We start from the raw sequence: 13,602 nt of genomic DNA on the forward strand, positions 1-13,602 counted from the left end.
ATACAGTGTGTTGTAGAGGTTATGGTGCTTAAAGTGTTCAATTAAAGGTCACAAATCTCACTTGTAGCTAAATACAGGTTGCTATGTAATAGAATGCATGAACAGGTCTTGGACCTCCCCTAAATTCCCATGAGAAATGGTGGAACTCCTGTTTATCTGAAGATGAAACGGCCTGTCGTGATCTTCTGTTTTTCCGTTTTTTTGCATGAGGACACAGTTTAAATGTGTAAGTTATGGTTCAAATGAGCAAGTTTATTTATTTATTATCACTGTGAATTCCCAGCATGTCAATACATGCAAGCCCCAGGCCTTTCAAAACTGACTGTATTACTGGAGATGATTATTTGACCTAGAACAATGTGTTATGGCAAGGTGATCCAATACAAACACAAGCATGCTGACACAACTTGTCGCAACTTTAATAAGATGAAAACCCAGAAATGCAATACATGAAAATTAGGATATAAGATCAATAAATATAAGCAATACAGAAAACAGAGAACACAATATACATGTGTATTTCTTTAAATGTGTACTCAGTAAATTACTTTCCTTAAACACTAACACAATTAACAATAAGAAGTATACTTAACAGTGTGTTAGTTTTGTAAAGCTGGTTGGCAGCATGTGTACAGTTTACTGCCAAGTGTTTTGTATGCATAACGGTAATACATGACATGGCCCATTGCAACAAAGGAGACTGAAATCAGTACAAGCAAACCAAAGGCTTCTGGATTTGGGGCAATGATAACTAGAATGAAATGAAGTATATCGAAAAAACTATTCATGGATTTTTGAACCCCATTTACCACTCCTCGTGCTGACTCATCTGTATTTTCTTGAATAAGCTGTGTCACAGTTAAATCGAAAGACCAGAGACCTGATAGGGAAAAGAAAAAAAACTTTCATATTTCTTTATATCTATAATCTTTATTGTATTTATAAAGTGACATCAGAAACAAGACATAATATTTTTCCAGGTAAGTAACCTAAACATCTAACCGATCAATAGCATTTTCTGACTTTTGGCCATTACCACATAACAGTTATCGAAGTGATCACACTCTGACTTTCACAAACCTTTATTTTGTTGGTAATGCCACTGAAGGTAGAACAAGTTTTCAATTTGGACTAAACCACGATTAAATCATAAATCTCCCAGTGTTGAGCACAAAAGGCCAGTATTACAAGCGTAACGCATGTAAAGAAAAATCTAGCATCTTTGTAGGCTTTTCAACCACATCGTTGTCAGGATCGGGACAGGGATCCAACACGCAGAGTACAAACAGGTGGTAGGTACGTATACCGGACCTTAGAATGGCCGGACTTAACGTAAGGAGTAAGTAGAGAATGGTCTAGGAACAAGCCGAGGTCGAGGGAACGAGAGGACAGGTAAGCGAGAGACAAGCCGAGTCAAAGGGTAACAGAGATAAACAGGGTAGTACAAACAAGCCGGGTCAGAACCAAAGAGACAACTAGAATACAAGAGCACTGAGTGACTAGACAGGCTAGAACCACGACAGGGCAATGAGCAGATGCCGAAAGCCTTACTTTATACCTTGATTCTAGAGGGTAATCACGCCCCCGACGAGTCCTGATTAGTGCTCGGGACTTGACTGACAGGTCGACCCGGGTTGGCGTCATGACGTCGACTACTGAGCGTCGCGTCATATAAGGAAGTGGATCCCTCGCGGTCGGCTTGTAAATGGCAGAGAGAACCGCGAGGAACGGAAGAAACAACCCCTCTGGGAGGATAAACGTCTAAGTCTCTCACCTCCTCTGAGGTAGAGACTACAGGTACCCTGACAGTACCCCCCCTCTCAGAAACGCCCACCGGGCGGAAGGAACCGGGACGAGATGGAAAACGGGAGTGAAAAGCCCTGCGGAGGCGAGGAGCATGTACATCCTCCTGAGGTACCCAAGTCCTCTCCTCAAGACCATATCCCTTCCAGTCAATAAGACTGGACCATATCCATATCAGGACCATATCCCTTCCAGTCAATAACTTCCCCCGAGAGATTCCAGAATCGATGATGGAGTTGATTTCATACTCCTCCTGACCCTCAACCTGAACAGAGCGAGGAGAGGATATAGTGGAGGAAAATCTGTTACAGACTAGCGGTTTCAGTAAAGAAACATGAAAGGAGTTAGGAATGCGTAAGGCAGCTGGAAGAGCTAGGCGATACGCAACTGGGTTAATTCGAGTCAGAACCCTGTAAGGGCCAATGTAACGAGGAGCGAATTTCATAGAAGGAACCTTCAAACGAATGTTTCTAGTACTCAACCATACCCTATCACCTGGAACAAAAACCGGAGCCGCCCTTCTGTGCTTATCAGCGTGTTTCTTGAACAACATGGAATTATGTAGGAGAATCTGTCGAGTCTGATCCCACAACTTCCTCAAATTGGCAACATGAACATCAACCGACGGTACCCCTTGGGAAGGAGAAACCGAGGGAAGAATGGAAGGATGAAAGCCATAATTCATGAAGAAGGGACTGGAACGAGTAGAATCACAAACGAGATTATTGTGTGCAAACTCCGCCCAAGGAATCAAACCGACCCAATCGTCCTGGTGTTCAGAAACAAAACAACGCAAATATTGTTCAATCTTTTGATTGGTACGTTCAGCAGCTCCGTTAGACTGAGGGTGATAGGCAGAAGAAAAATTCAATTTGATGCCTAGTTGAGAACAGAAGGATCTCCAAAAACGTGAAACAAATTGGGAACCTCTATCGGAAACAATTTCGGAAGGTATCCCATGTAAGTGAAAAATCTCTCTCGCGAATATCTCCGCCAATTCAGGAGAAGTCGGGAGTTTAGTTAAGGGCACGAAATGAGCCATCTTAGTAAACCTATCAACCACCGTGAGGATCACAGTCTGTTTTTTAGAAACAGGCAAATCTACAATGAAGTCCATAGCCAAACAGGACCATGGTCTCTCTGGAATGTTCAAGGGATGTAACAACCCACATGGAAGCGTATGAGGTTGCTTAGTCTTCATACAGACCTCACATGCTCCGATGAAATCCCTAATATCCTTCCGTAAAGAAGGCCACCAGAAATCTTTAGAGATCAAGGAACATGTCTTGCGAATACCCGGATGCCCAGCCGCCTTACTGTTGTGAAAACACTGTAAGAGTTCCAGTTGGAGTTCAGGAGGAACGAAATGCCTTGCCCCAGGAGTCTGTCTAGGCGCCAGATGCTGCAACTTCATGATCTGACCAAGCAACGGAGAGTGAATCTTAAGACTCGTGTTGGCGATAATATTGCACCTGGGTACTATAGAAGACAAAACCGGCTCAGATATCGCAGAAGGTTCATATTGTCGAGACAAAGCATCAGCTTTAGAATTCTTAGAACCAGGTCTATAAGTGAGCACGTAATTGAAATGCGTGAGGAATAAAGACCAACTAGCTTGCCTGGAGGACAAGCGCTTGGCCTCCCTAATATAGGACAGGTTCTTGTGGTCTGTCAAAATAGTAACAGGATGTAAGGTGCCCTCCAATAAATGTCTCCACTCCTTTAAAGCCATGATAACTGCTAGTAGTTCCCTGTCACCAATGTCATATCTGCTCTCAGGGCCTGATAGTTTCTTGGAAAAAAAACCACATGGATGTAAGGGCTTATCCACACCTAACCTTTGGGACAGGATAGCACCTATACCTGTCTCTGAGGCGTCTACCTCGAGTAGGAAAGGCAGAGTCGTATCAGGGTGAACTAAAATTGGTGCAGAAGCAAACAGTTCCTTGAGTGTTTTGAAGGCAAGAAGGGCTTCAGTAGACCAGTTCTTAGTGTCAGCCCCCTGTCTGGTCATATTGGTAATAGGAGCTATAATTGAAGAGTAACCCTTAATGAAGCGCCTATAATAGTTGGAGAATCCAATAAACCTCTGAATGGCCTTGAGGCCCCTGGGTAAAGGCCAATCCAAAATGGACTGGAGCTTATCCGGGTCCATCTTAAACCCTTCCCCAGAAATCACATAACCAAGAAAGTTTATCTGGGATTGGTCAAAGCTGCATTTCTCCAATTTGCAGTACAGGCCATGTTGAAGAAGCTTGCGCAATACCCTTCTGACTTGTCTGTGGTGAGTCTCAATCTCTCTAGAGTGTATAAGTATATCATCCAGATATACAATAACGCAGTCATGTTGAAATTCCCTAAGAACTTCATTGATCAGGTCCTGAAATACTGCCGGTGCATTACAGAGGCCAAAAGGCATTACTGTGTATTCATAGTGCCCATAACAGGTATTGAACGCCGTCATCCACTCGTGTCCCTGCTGAATTCTCACCAAGTTATACGCCCCTCTGAGATCTAACTTGGTGAAAATCTTGGAGCCTTTTAGACGATCAAAGAGCTCGGTAATCAAAGGAATTGGGTAGGCATTTCTAATGGTTATTTTGTTCAAACCTCGATAATCAATGCAAGGTCTTAGTGTACCATCCTTCTATTTAAAAAAAAAAAACCCAGCCCCAGCAGGAGAGGAGGATCTCCTAATGAATCCTTTTTCAAGGTTCTCACGAATATACTCCTCTAAGACTAAGTTCTCTTTAGTGGACAAAGGATATACATTACCCCTGGGGGGCATAGTACCAGGTAGTAGATTAATCTTACAATCAAAAGACCTGTGTGGAGGTAAAGTATCAGCATTCTTTTTGTCAAATACTGCCTTTAAATCCAGGTACAGGGGCGGTATTTGTACCTCTGTAGAGTAGGTAGAATTAATCGGTGTGTTAACTGCGCAAAGCGGTGACACTGTCCGTAAGCACCTGTCCTGACAACCCTGACCCCATGAGATTATCTCCCCTAATTCCCAATCAATAATAGGGTTATGTTTTTTTAACCAAGGGTACCCCAGGACTATGGGAACAGAAGGAGAAGAAATAAGCAATAAAGATATGTCTTCCTCGTGTAAGATACCAACAGTTAATTTAACGGGTATGGTTTCACGGAAAATAACAGGCTCAACTAAAGGTCTACCATCTATGGCCTCAACGGCCAAGGGTGTCTCCCTTAACTGGGATGGGATAGCGTGTTTGGTAACAAAAACTTGGTCGATAAAGCTCTCAGCAGCTCCGGAATCTATCAATGCCATAGTTTCTAGTACTCCCTTCTCCCAAGTTAAAGAAACGGGTAGCAGAAGCCTGTGATCTTTATAATTAAGATTAGAGGACAAAATAGAAACACCCAAGGCCTGTCCTCTAGAGAAACTTAGGTGCGAGCGTTTCCCGAGCGATTAGGACAATTTAGGCGTAAATGACCTCTGACTCCACAGTACATACACAACCCCTCCCTTCTCCTGTACTGTCTCTCCTCTTCTGAGAGGCGAGTATTGCCTATCTGCATAGGTTCTGGAAAAAGTGAGGTTGTGGATTCAGAACTTTGAAATGAAGGAGCTAGTTTAAAGGAAGGTCTACGGTTTCTCTCTCGAGTGTTCTGCCTCTCTCTTAAACGCTCGTCAATGCGAGAAATAAAAGAAATTAAATCCTCCAAATTTTCAGGAAGCTCTCTAGTAGCAACCTCGTCAAGGATTATGTCTGATAACCCGTTTAAAAATACATCTATATAAGCCTGTTCATTCCACTTAACCTCTGCCGCCAAGGACCTGAACTCTAGTGCATAATCCACAAGTGTTCGGTTTTCTTGTCTAAGGCGCAACAGTAGTCTAGCTGCATTGACCTTTCTACCTGGAGGGTCAAAAGTTCTTCTGAAAGCAGCTACAAAGGCATTATAATTATATTATTATATATAATCATTTTCCCACAATGGATTGGCCCATCTCAAAGCTTTCTCAACAAGTAATGTGATAATAAATCCAACCTTCGCCCTATCTGTAGGATAGGAGCGGGGTTGTAATTCGAAATGGATACCTATTTGGTTTAAGAAACCACGACACTTCTCTGGAGAACAACCATAACGTACAGGTGGAGTGATACGGGCTACCTCTAGACCTGAACTCACAGGAGAGATAGAAGTATTACGCATCTCCTCTGGTTGATTACCAGAACGAGATAGTAATGCCTGTAGTGCTAGAGCCATCTGGTCCATTCTGTGATCCATGGCGTCGAACCTAGAGTCAGAAGGACCAACCTGAGTGTTTGTACCTGCAGGATCCATTGGCCCTGTCGTAATGTCAGGATCGGGACAGGGATCCAACACGCAGAGTACAAACAGGTGGTAGGTACGTATACCGGACCTTAGAATGGCCGGACTTAACGTAAGGAGTAAGTAGAGAATGGTCTAGGAACAAGCCGAGGTCGAGGGAACGAGAGGACAGGTAAGCGAGAGACAAGCCGAGTCAAAGGGTAACAGAGATAAACAGGGTAGTACAAACAAGCCGGGTCAGAACCAAAGAGACAACTAGAATACAAGAGCACTGAGTGACTAGACAGGCTAGAACCACGACAGGGCAATGAGCAGATGCCGAAAGCCTTACTTTATACCTTGATTCTAGAGGGTAATCACGCCCCCGACGAGTCCTGATTAGTGCTCGGGACTTGACTGACAGGTCGACCCGGGTTGGCGTCATGACGTCGACTACTGAGCGTCGCGTCATATAAGGAAGTGGATCCCTCGCGGTCGGCTTGTAAATGGCAGAGAGAACCGCGAGGAACGGAAGAAACAACCCCTCTGGGAGGATAAACGTCTAAGTCTCTCACCTCCTCTGAGGTAGAGACTACAGGTACCCTGACAGTACCCCCCCTCTCAGAAACGCCCACCGGGCGGAAGGAACCGGGACGAGATGGAAAACGGGAGTGAAAAGCCCTGCGGAGGCGAGGAGCATGTACATCCTCCTGAGGTACCCAAGTCCTCTCCTCAGGACCATATCCCTTCCAGTCAATAAGACTGGACCATATCCATATCAGGACCATATCCCTTCCAGTCAATAACTTCCCCCGAGAGATTCCAGAATCGATGATGGAGTTGATTTCATACTCCTCCTGACCCTCAACCTGAACAGAGCGAGGAGAGGATATAGTGGAGGAAAATCTGTTACAGACTAGCGGTTTCAGTAAAGAAACATGAAAGGAGTTAGGAATGCGTAAGGCAGCTGGAAGAGCTAGGCGATACGCAACTGGGTTAATTCGAGTCAGAACCCTGTAAGGGCCAATGTAACGAGGAGCGAATTTCATAGAAGGAACCTTCAAACGAATGTTTCTAGTACTCAACCATACCCTATCACCTGGAACAAAAACCGGAGCCGCCCTTCTGTGCTTATCAGCGTGTTTCTTGAACAACATGGAATTATGTAGGAGAATCTGTCGAGTCTGATCCCACAACTTTCTCAAATTGGCAACATGAACATCAACCGACGGTACCCCTTGGGAAGGAGAAACCGAGGGAAGAATGGAAGGATGAAAGCCATAATTCATGAAGAAGGGACTGGAACGAGTAGAATCACAAACGAGATTATTGTGTGCAAACTCCGCCCAAGGAATCAAACCGACCCAATCGTCCTGGTGTTCAGAAACAAAACAACGCAAATATTGTTCAATCTTTTGATTGGTACGTTCAGCAGCTCCGTTAGACTGAGGGTGATAGGCAGAAGAAAAATTCAATTTGATGCCTAGTTGAGAACAGAAGGATCTCCAAAAACGTGAAACAAATTGGGAACCTCTATCGGAAACAATTTCGGAAGGTATCCCATGTAAGCGAAAAATCTCTCTCGCGAATATCTCCGCCAATTCAGGAGAAGTCGGGAGTTTAGTTAAGGGCACGAAATGAGCCATCTTAGTAAACCTATCAACCACCGTGAGGATCACAGTCTGTTTTTTAGAAACAGGCAAATCTACAATGAAGTCCATAGCCAAACAGGACCATGGTCTCTCTGTAATGTTCAAGGGATGTAACAACCCACATGGAAGCGTATGAGGTTGCTTAGTCTTCATACAGACCTCACATGCTCCGATGAAATCCCTAATATCCTTCCGTAAAGAAGGCCACCAGAAATCTTTAGAGATCAAGGAACATGTCTTGCGAATACCCGGATGCCCAGCCGCCTTACTGTTGTGAAAACACTGTAAGAGTTCCAGTTGGAGTTCAGGAGGAACGAAATGCCTTGCCCCAGGAGTCTGTCTAGGCGCCAGATGCTGCAACTTCATGATCTGACCAAGCAACGGAGAGTGAATCTTAAGACTCGTGTTGGCGATAATATTGCACCTGGGTACTATAGAAGACAAAACCGGCTCAGATATCGCAGAAGGTTCATATTGTCGAGACAAAGCATCAGCTTTAGAATTCTTAGAACCAGGTCTATAAGTGAGCACGTAATTGAAATGCGTGAGGAATAAAGACCAACTAGCTTGCCTGGAGGACAAGCGCTTGGCCTCCCTAATATAGGACAGGTTCTTGTGGTCTGTCAAAATAGTAACAGGATGTAAGGTGCCCTCCAATAAATGTCTCCACTCCTTTAAAGCCATGATAACTGCTAGTAGTTCCCTGTCACCAATGTCATATCTGCTCTCAGGGCCTGATAGTTTCTTGGAAAAAAAACCACATGGATGTAAGGGCTTATCCACACCTAACCTTTGGGACAGGATAGCACCTATACCTGTCTCTGAGGCGTCTACCTCGAGTAGGAAAGGCAGAGTCGTATCAGGGTGAACTAAAATTGGTGCAGAAGCAAACAGTTCCTTGAGTGTTTTGAAGGCAAGAAGGGCTTCAGTAGACCAGTTCTTAGTGTCAGCCCCCTGTCTGGTCATATTGGTAATAGGAGCTATAATTGAAGAGTAACCCTTAATGAAGCGCCTATAATAGTTGGAGAATCCAATAAACCTCTGAATGGCCTTGAGGCCCCTGGGTAAAGGCCAATCCAAAATGGACTGGAGCTTATCCGGGTCCATCTTAAACCCTTCCCCAGAAATCACATAACCAAGAAAGTTTATCTGGGATTGGTCAAAGCTGCATTTCTCCAATTTGCAGTACAGGCCATGTTGAAGAAGCTTGCGCAATACCCTTCTGACTTGTCTGTGGTGAGTCTCAATCTCTCTAGAGTGTATAAGTATATCATCCAGATATACAATAACGCAGTCATGTTGAAATTCCCTAAGAACTTCATTGATCAGGTCCTGAAATACTGCCGGTGCATTACAGAGGCCAAAAGGAATTACTGTGTATTCATAGTGCCCATAACAGGTATTGAACGCCGTCATCCACTCGTGTCCCTGCTGAATTCTCACCAAGTTATACGCCCCTCTGAGATCTAACTTGGTGAAAATCTTGGAGCCTTTTAGACGATCAAAGAGCTCGGTAATCAAAGGAATTGGGTAGGCATTTCTAATGGTTATTTTGTTCAAACCTCGATAATCAATGCAAGGTCTTAGTGTACCATCCTTCTATTTAAAAAAAAAAAAACCCAGCCCCGGCAGGAGAGGAGGATCTCCTAATGAATCCTTTTTCAAGGTTCTCACGAATATACTCCTCTAAGACTAAGTTCTCTTTAGTGGACAAAGGATATACATTACCCCTGGGGGGCATAGTACCAGGTAGTAGATTAATCTTACAATCAAAAGACCTGTGTGGAGGTAAAGTATCAGCATTCTTTTTGTCAAATACTGCCTTTAAATCCAGGTACAGGGGCGGTATTTGTACCTCTGTAGAGTAGGTAGAATTAATCGGTGTGTTAACTGCGCAAAGCGGTGACACTGTCCGTAAGCACCTGTCCTGACAACCCTGACCCCATGAGATTATCTCCCCTAATTCCCAATCAATAATAGGGTTATGTTTTTTTAACCAAGGGTACCCCAGGACTATGGGAACAGAAGGAGAAGAAATAAGCAATAAAGATATGTCTTCCTCGTGTAAGATACCAACAGTTAATTTAACGGGTATGGTTTCACGGAAAATAACAGGCTCAACTAAAGGTCTACCATCTATGGCCTCAACGGCCAAGGGTGTCTCCCTTAACTGGGATGGGATAGCGTGTTTGGTAACAAAAACTTGGTCGATAAAGCTCTCAGCAGCTCCGGAATCTATCAATGCCATAGTTTCTAGTACTCCCTTCTCCCAAGTTAAAGAAACGGGTAGCAGAAGCCTGTGATCTTTATAATTAAGATTAGAGGACAAAATAGAAACACCCAAGGCCTGTCCTCTAGAGAAACTTAGGTGCGAGCGTTTCCCGAGCGATTAGGACAATTTAGGCGTAAATGACCTCTGACTCCACAGTACATACACAACCCCTCCCTTCTCCTGTACTGTCTCTCCTCTTCTGAGAGGCGAGTATTGCCTATCTGCATAGGTTCTGGAAAAAGTGAGGTTGTGGATTCAGAACTTTGAAATGAAGGAGCTAGTTTAAAGGAAGGTCTACGGTTTCTCTCTCGAGTGTTCTGCCTCTCTCTTAAACGCTCGTCAATGCGAGAAATAAAAGAAATTAAATCCTCCAAATTTTCAGGAAGCTCTCTAGTAGCAACCTCGTCAAGGATTATGTCTGATAACCCGTTTAAAAATACATCTATATAAGCCTGTTCATTCCACTTAACCTCTGCCGCCAAGGACCTGAACTCTAGTGCATAATCCACAAGTGTTCGGTTTTCTTGTCTAAGGCGCAACAGTAGTCTAGCTGCATTGACCTTTCTACCTGGGGGGTCAAAAGTTCTTCTGAAAGCAGCTACAAAGGCATTATAATTATATTATTATATATAATCATTTTCCCACAATGGATTGGCCCATCTCAAAGCTTTCTCAACAAGTAATGTGATAATAAATCCAACCTTCGCCCTATCTGTAGGATAGGAGCGGGGTTGTAATTCGAAATGGATACCTATTTGGTTTAAGAAACCACGACACTTCTCTGGAGAACCACCATAACGTACAGGTGGAGTGATACGGGCTACCTCTAGACCTGAACTCACAGGAGAGATAGAAGTATTACGCATCTCCTCTGGTTGATTACCAGAACGAGATAGTAACGCCTGTAGTGCTAGAGCCATCTGGTCCATTCTGTGATCCATGGCGTCGAACCTAGAGTCAGAAGGACCAACCTGAGTGTTTGTACCTGCAGGATCCATTGGCCCTGTCGTAATGTCAGGATCGGGACAGGGATCCAACACGCAGAGTACAAACAGGTGGTAGGTACGTATACCGGACCTTAGAATGGCCGGACTTAACGTAAGGAGTAAGTAGAGAATGGTCTAGGAACAAGCCGAGGTCGAGGGAACGAGAGGACAGGTAAGCGAGAGACAAGCCGAGTCAAAGGGTAACAGAGATAAACAGGGTAGTACAAACAAGCCGGGTCAGAACCAAAGAGACAACTAGAATACAAGAGCACTGAGTGACTAGACAGGCTAGAACCACGACAGGGCAATGAGCAGATGCCGAAAGCCTTACTTTATACCTTGATTCTAGAGGGTAATCACGCCCCCGACGAGTCCTGATTAGTGCTCGGGACTTGACTGACAGGTCGACCCGGGTTGGCGTCATGACGTCGACTACTGAGCGTCGCGTCATATAAGGAAGTGGATCCCTCGCGGTCGGCTTGTAAATGGCCGAGAGAACCGCGAGGAACGGAAGAAACAACCCCTCTGGGACAGGCCCGGACTGGCCATCGGGCACACCGGGCAAATGCCCGGTGGGCCGCGATGGCCATGGGGCCGAGGCCGGCAGGGGAAGGTCCCAGGACTTCCCCTGCCGGTTTATGCAGGGCCGGCACTATCCGAGCGCCGGCCCCGCTGTATTCCATGTCGGGCCGGTGGGGAGATCAAAGATCTCCCTCACCGGCCCACATGCTATCCAATGCGGCCGCCGGCGGGGAGAGAGGGAGGGAGACAGCCTGCACTGAGAGAGGACCCGGCGGAGCTCTAACTTGCAGCTCCGCCGGGTTCCTCTCGCGAGATCCGGAGCGTTGCCATGGCAACGACCGGATCTCGCGAGAGTGAGCTCTAGCCCGCAGGCTAGAGTTCACTCACCACGAGGACCACCAGGGAACACTGCCACTCTGCCTCCCAGTCCCAGGAACCAGTCCCCCCCTCCCAGGCTAAAGGTAAGAAGGGAGGGGGGGACATAATAATGCCTGTTATATTATTTGTTTACCCCCCCCCCCCACACACACAAAATCCATTCTAACATTTATACATCACTCACACCCATCACACTCAGCACTCTCACCCACATAACACACAGCACTCTCACACCCATCACACTCAGCACTCTCACACCCATCACACTCAGCACTCTCACACCCATCACACTCAGCACTCTCACACCCATCACACTCAGCACTCTCACACCCATCACACTCAGCACTCACACACCCATCACACTCAGCACTCACACACCCATCACACTCAGCACTCACACACCCATCACACTCAGCACTCTCACCCACATCACACACAGTACTCTTACACACATCACACTCAGCACTCGCACATTCAGCACTCTCACACACAGCACTATCACACTCGGCACTCTCACACCCATCACACACAGCACTCTCACACCCATCACACCCAGCACTCTCACACCCATCACACTCAGCACTCTCACACCCATCACACTCAGCACTCTCACACCCATCACACTCAGCACTCTCACACCCATCACACTCAGCACTCTCACACCCATCACACACAGCACTCTCACACCCATCACACTCAGCACTCTCACACCCATCACACTCAGCACTCACACACCCATCACACTCAGCACTCACACACCCATCACACTCAGCACTCACACACCCATCACACTCAGCACTCTCACCCACATCACACACAGTACTCTTACACACATCACACTCAGCACTCGCACATTCAGCACTCTCACACACAGCACTATCACACTCGGCACTCTCACACCCATCACACACAGCACTCTCACACCCATCACACTCAGCACTCTCACCCATCACACTCAGCACTCTCACACCCATCACACTCAGCACTCTCACACCCATCACACTCAGCACTCACACACCCATCACACTCAGCACTCACACACCCATCACACTCAGCACTCTCACCCACATCACACACAGCACTCGCTCAGCACTCGCACATTCAGCACTCTCACACACAGCACTAACACACTTGGCACTCTCACACCCATCACACACAGCACTCTCACACCCATCACACTCAGCACTCTCACACCCATCACACTCAGCACTCTCACACCCATCACACTCAGCACTCTCACACCCATCACACTCAGCACTCTCACACCCATCACACTCAGCACTCTCACACCCATCACACTCAGCACTCACACACCCATCACACTCAGCACTCTCACCCACATCACACACAGTACTCTTACACACATCACACTCAGCACTCGCACATTCAGCACTCTCACACACAGCACTATCACACTCGGCACTCTCACACCCATCACACACAGCACTCTCACACCCATCACACACAGCACTCACACCCATCACACTCAGCACTCACTCAGCATTCTCACCCACATAACACACAGCACTCTCACAACTATCACACACAGCATTCTCACACACAGCACTCTCACACACAGCACTCTCACACACAGCACTCTCTAACCCATCACACACAGCACTCTCACACCCATCACACAAAGCATTCTCACACACATCACTCTCACACACATCATACACAGCACTCTCACACACATTACAAACAG

The 13,602-nt window shown here is 46.0% G+C and overlaps 1 protein-coding gene across 1 annotated transcript in view; it reads right to left on the reverse strand.

Annotated features, from left to right (window-relative positions):
• Window positions 1–558: 558 nt before the first annotated feature.
• The window catches only part of LOC134571280 (solute carrier family 40 member 1-like), a 49,018-nt gene continuing 35,974 nt past the window's right edge, over window positions 559–13,602 (reverse strand). Inside the window, exon 8 of the mRNA XM_063429454.1 lies at window positions 559–880. Within this exon, the coding sequence (XP_063285524.1) occupies window positions 600–880 (281 nt within the window). The 3' untranslated portion in view covers window positions 559–599. The remainder of the gene's footprint in view (window positions 881–13,602) is intronic.

The sequence above is a fragment of the Pelobates fuscus genome, chromosome 8, assembly GCF_036172605.1.
Source record: "Pelobates fuscus isolate aPelFus1 chromosome 8, aPelFus1.pri, whole genome shotgun sequence".
Classification (NCBI taxonomy): domain Eukaryota; kingdom Metazoa; phylum Chordata; class Amphibia; order Anura; family Pelobatidae; genus Pelobates; species Pelobates fuscus.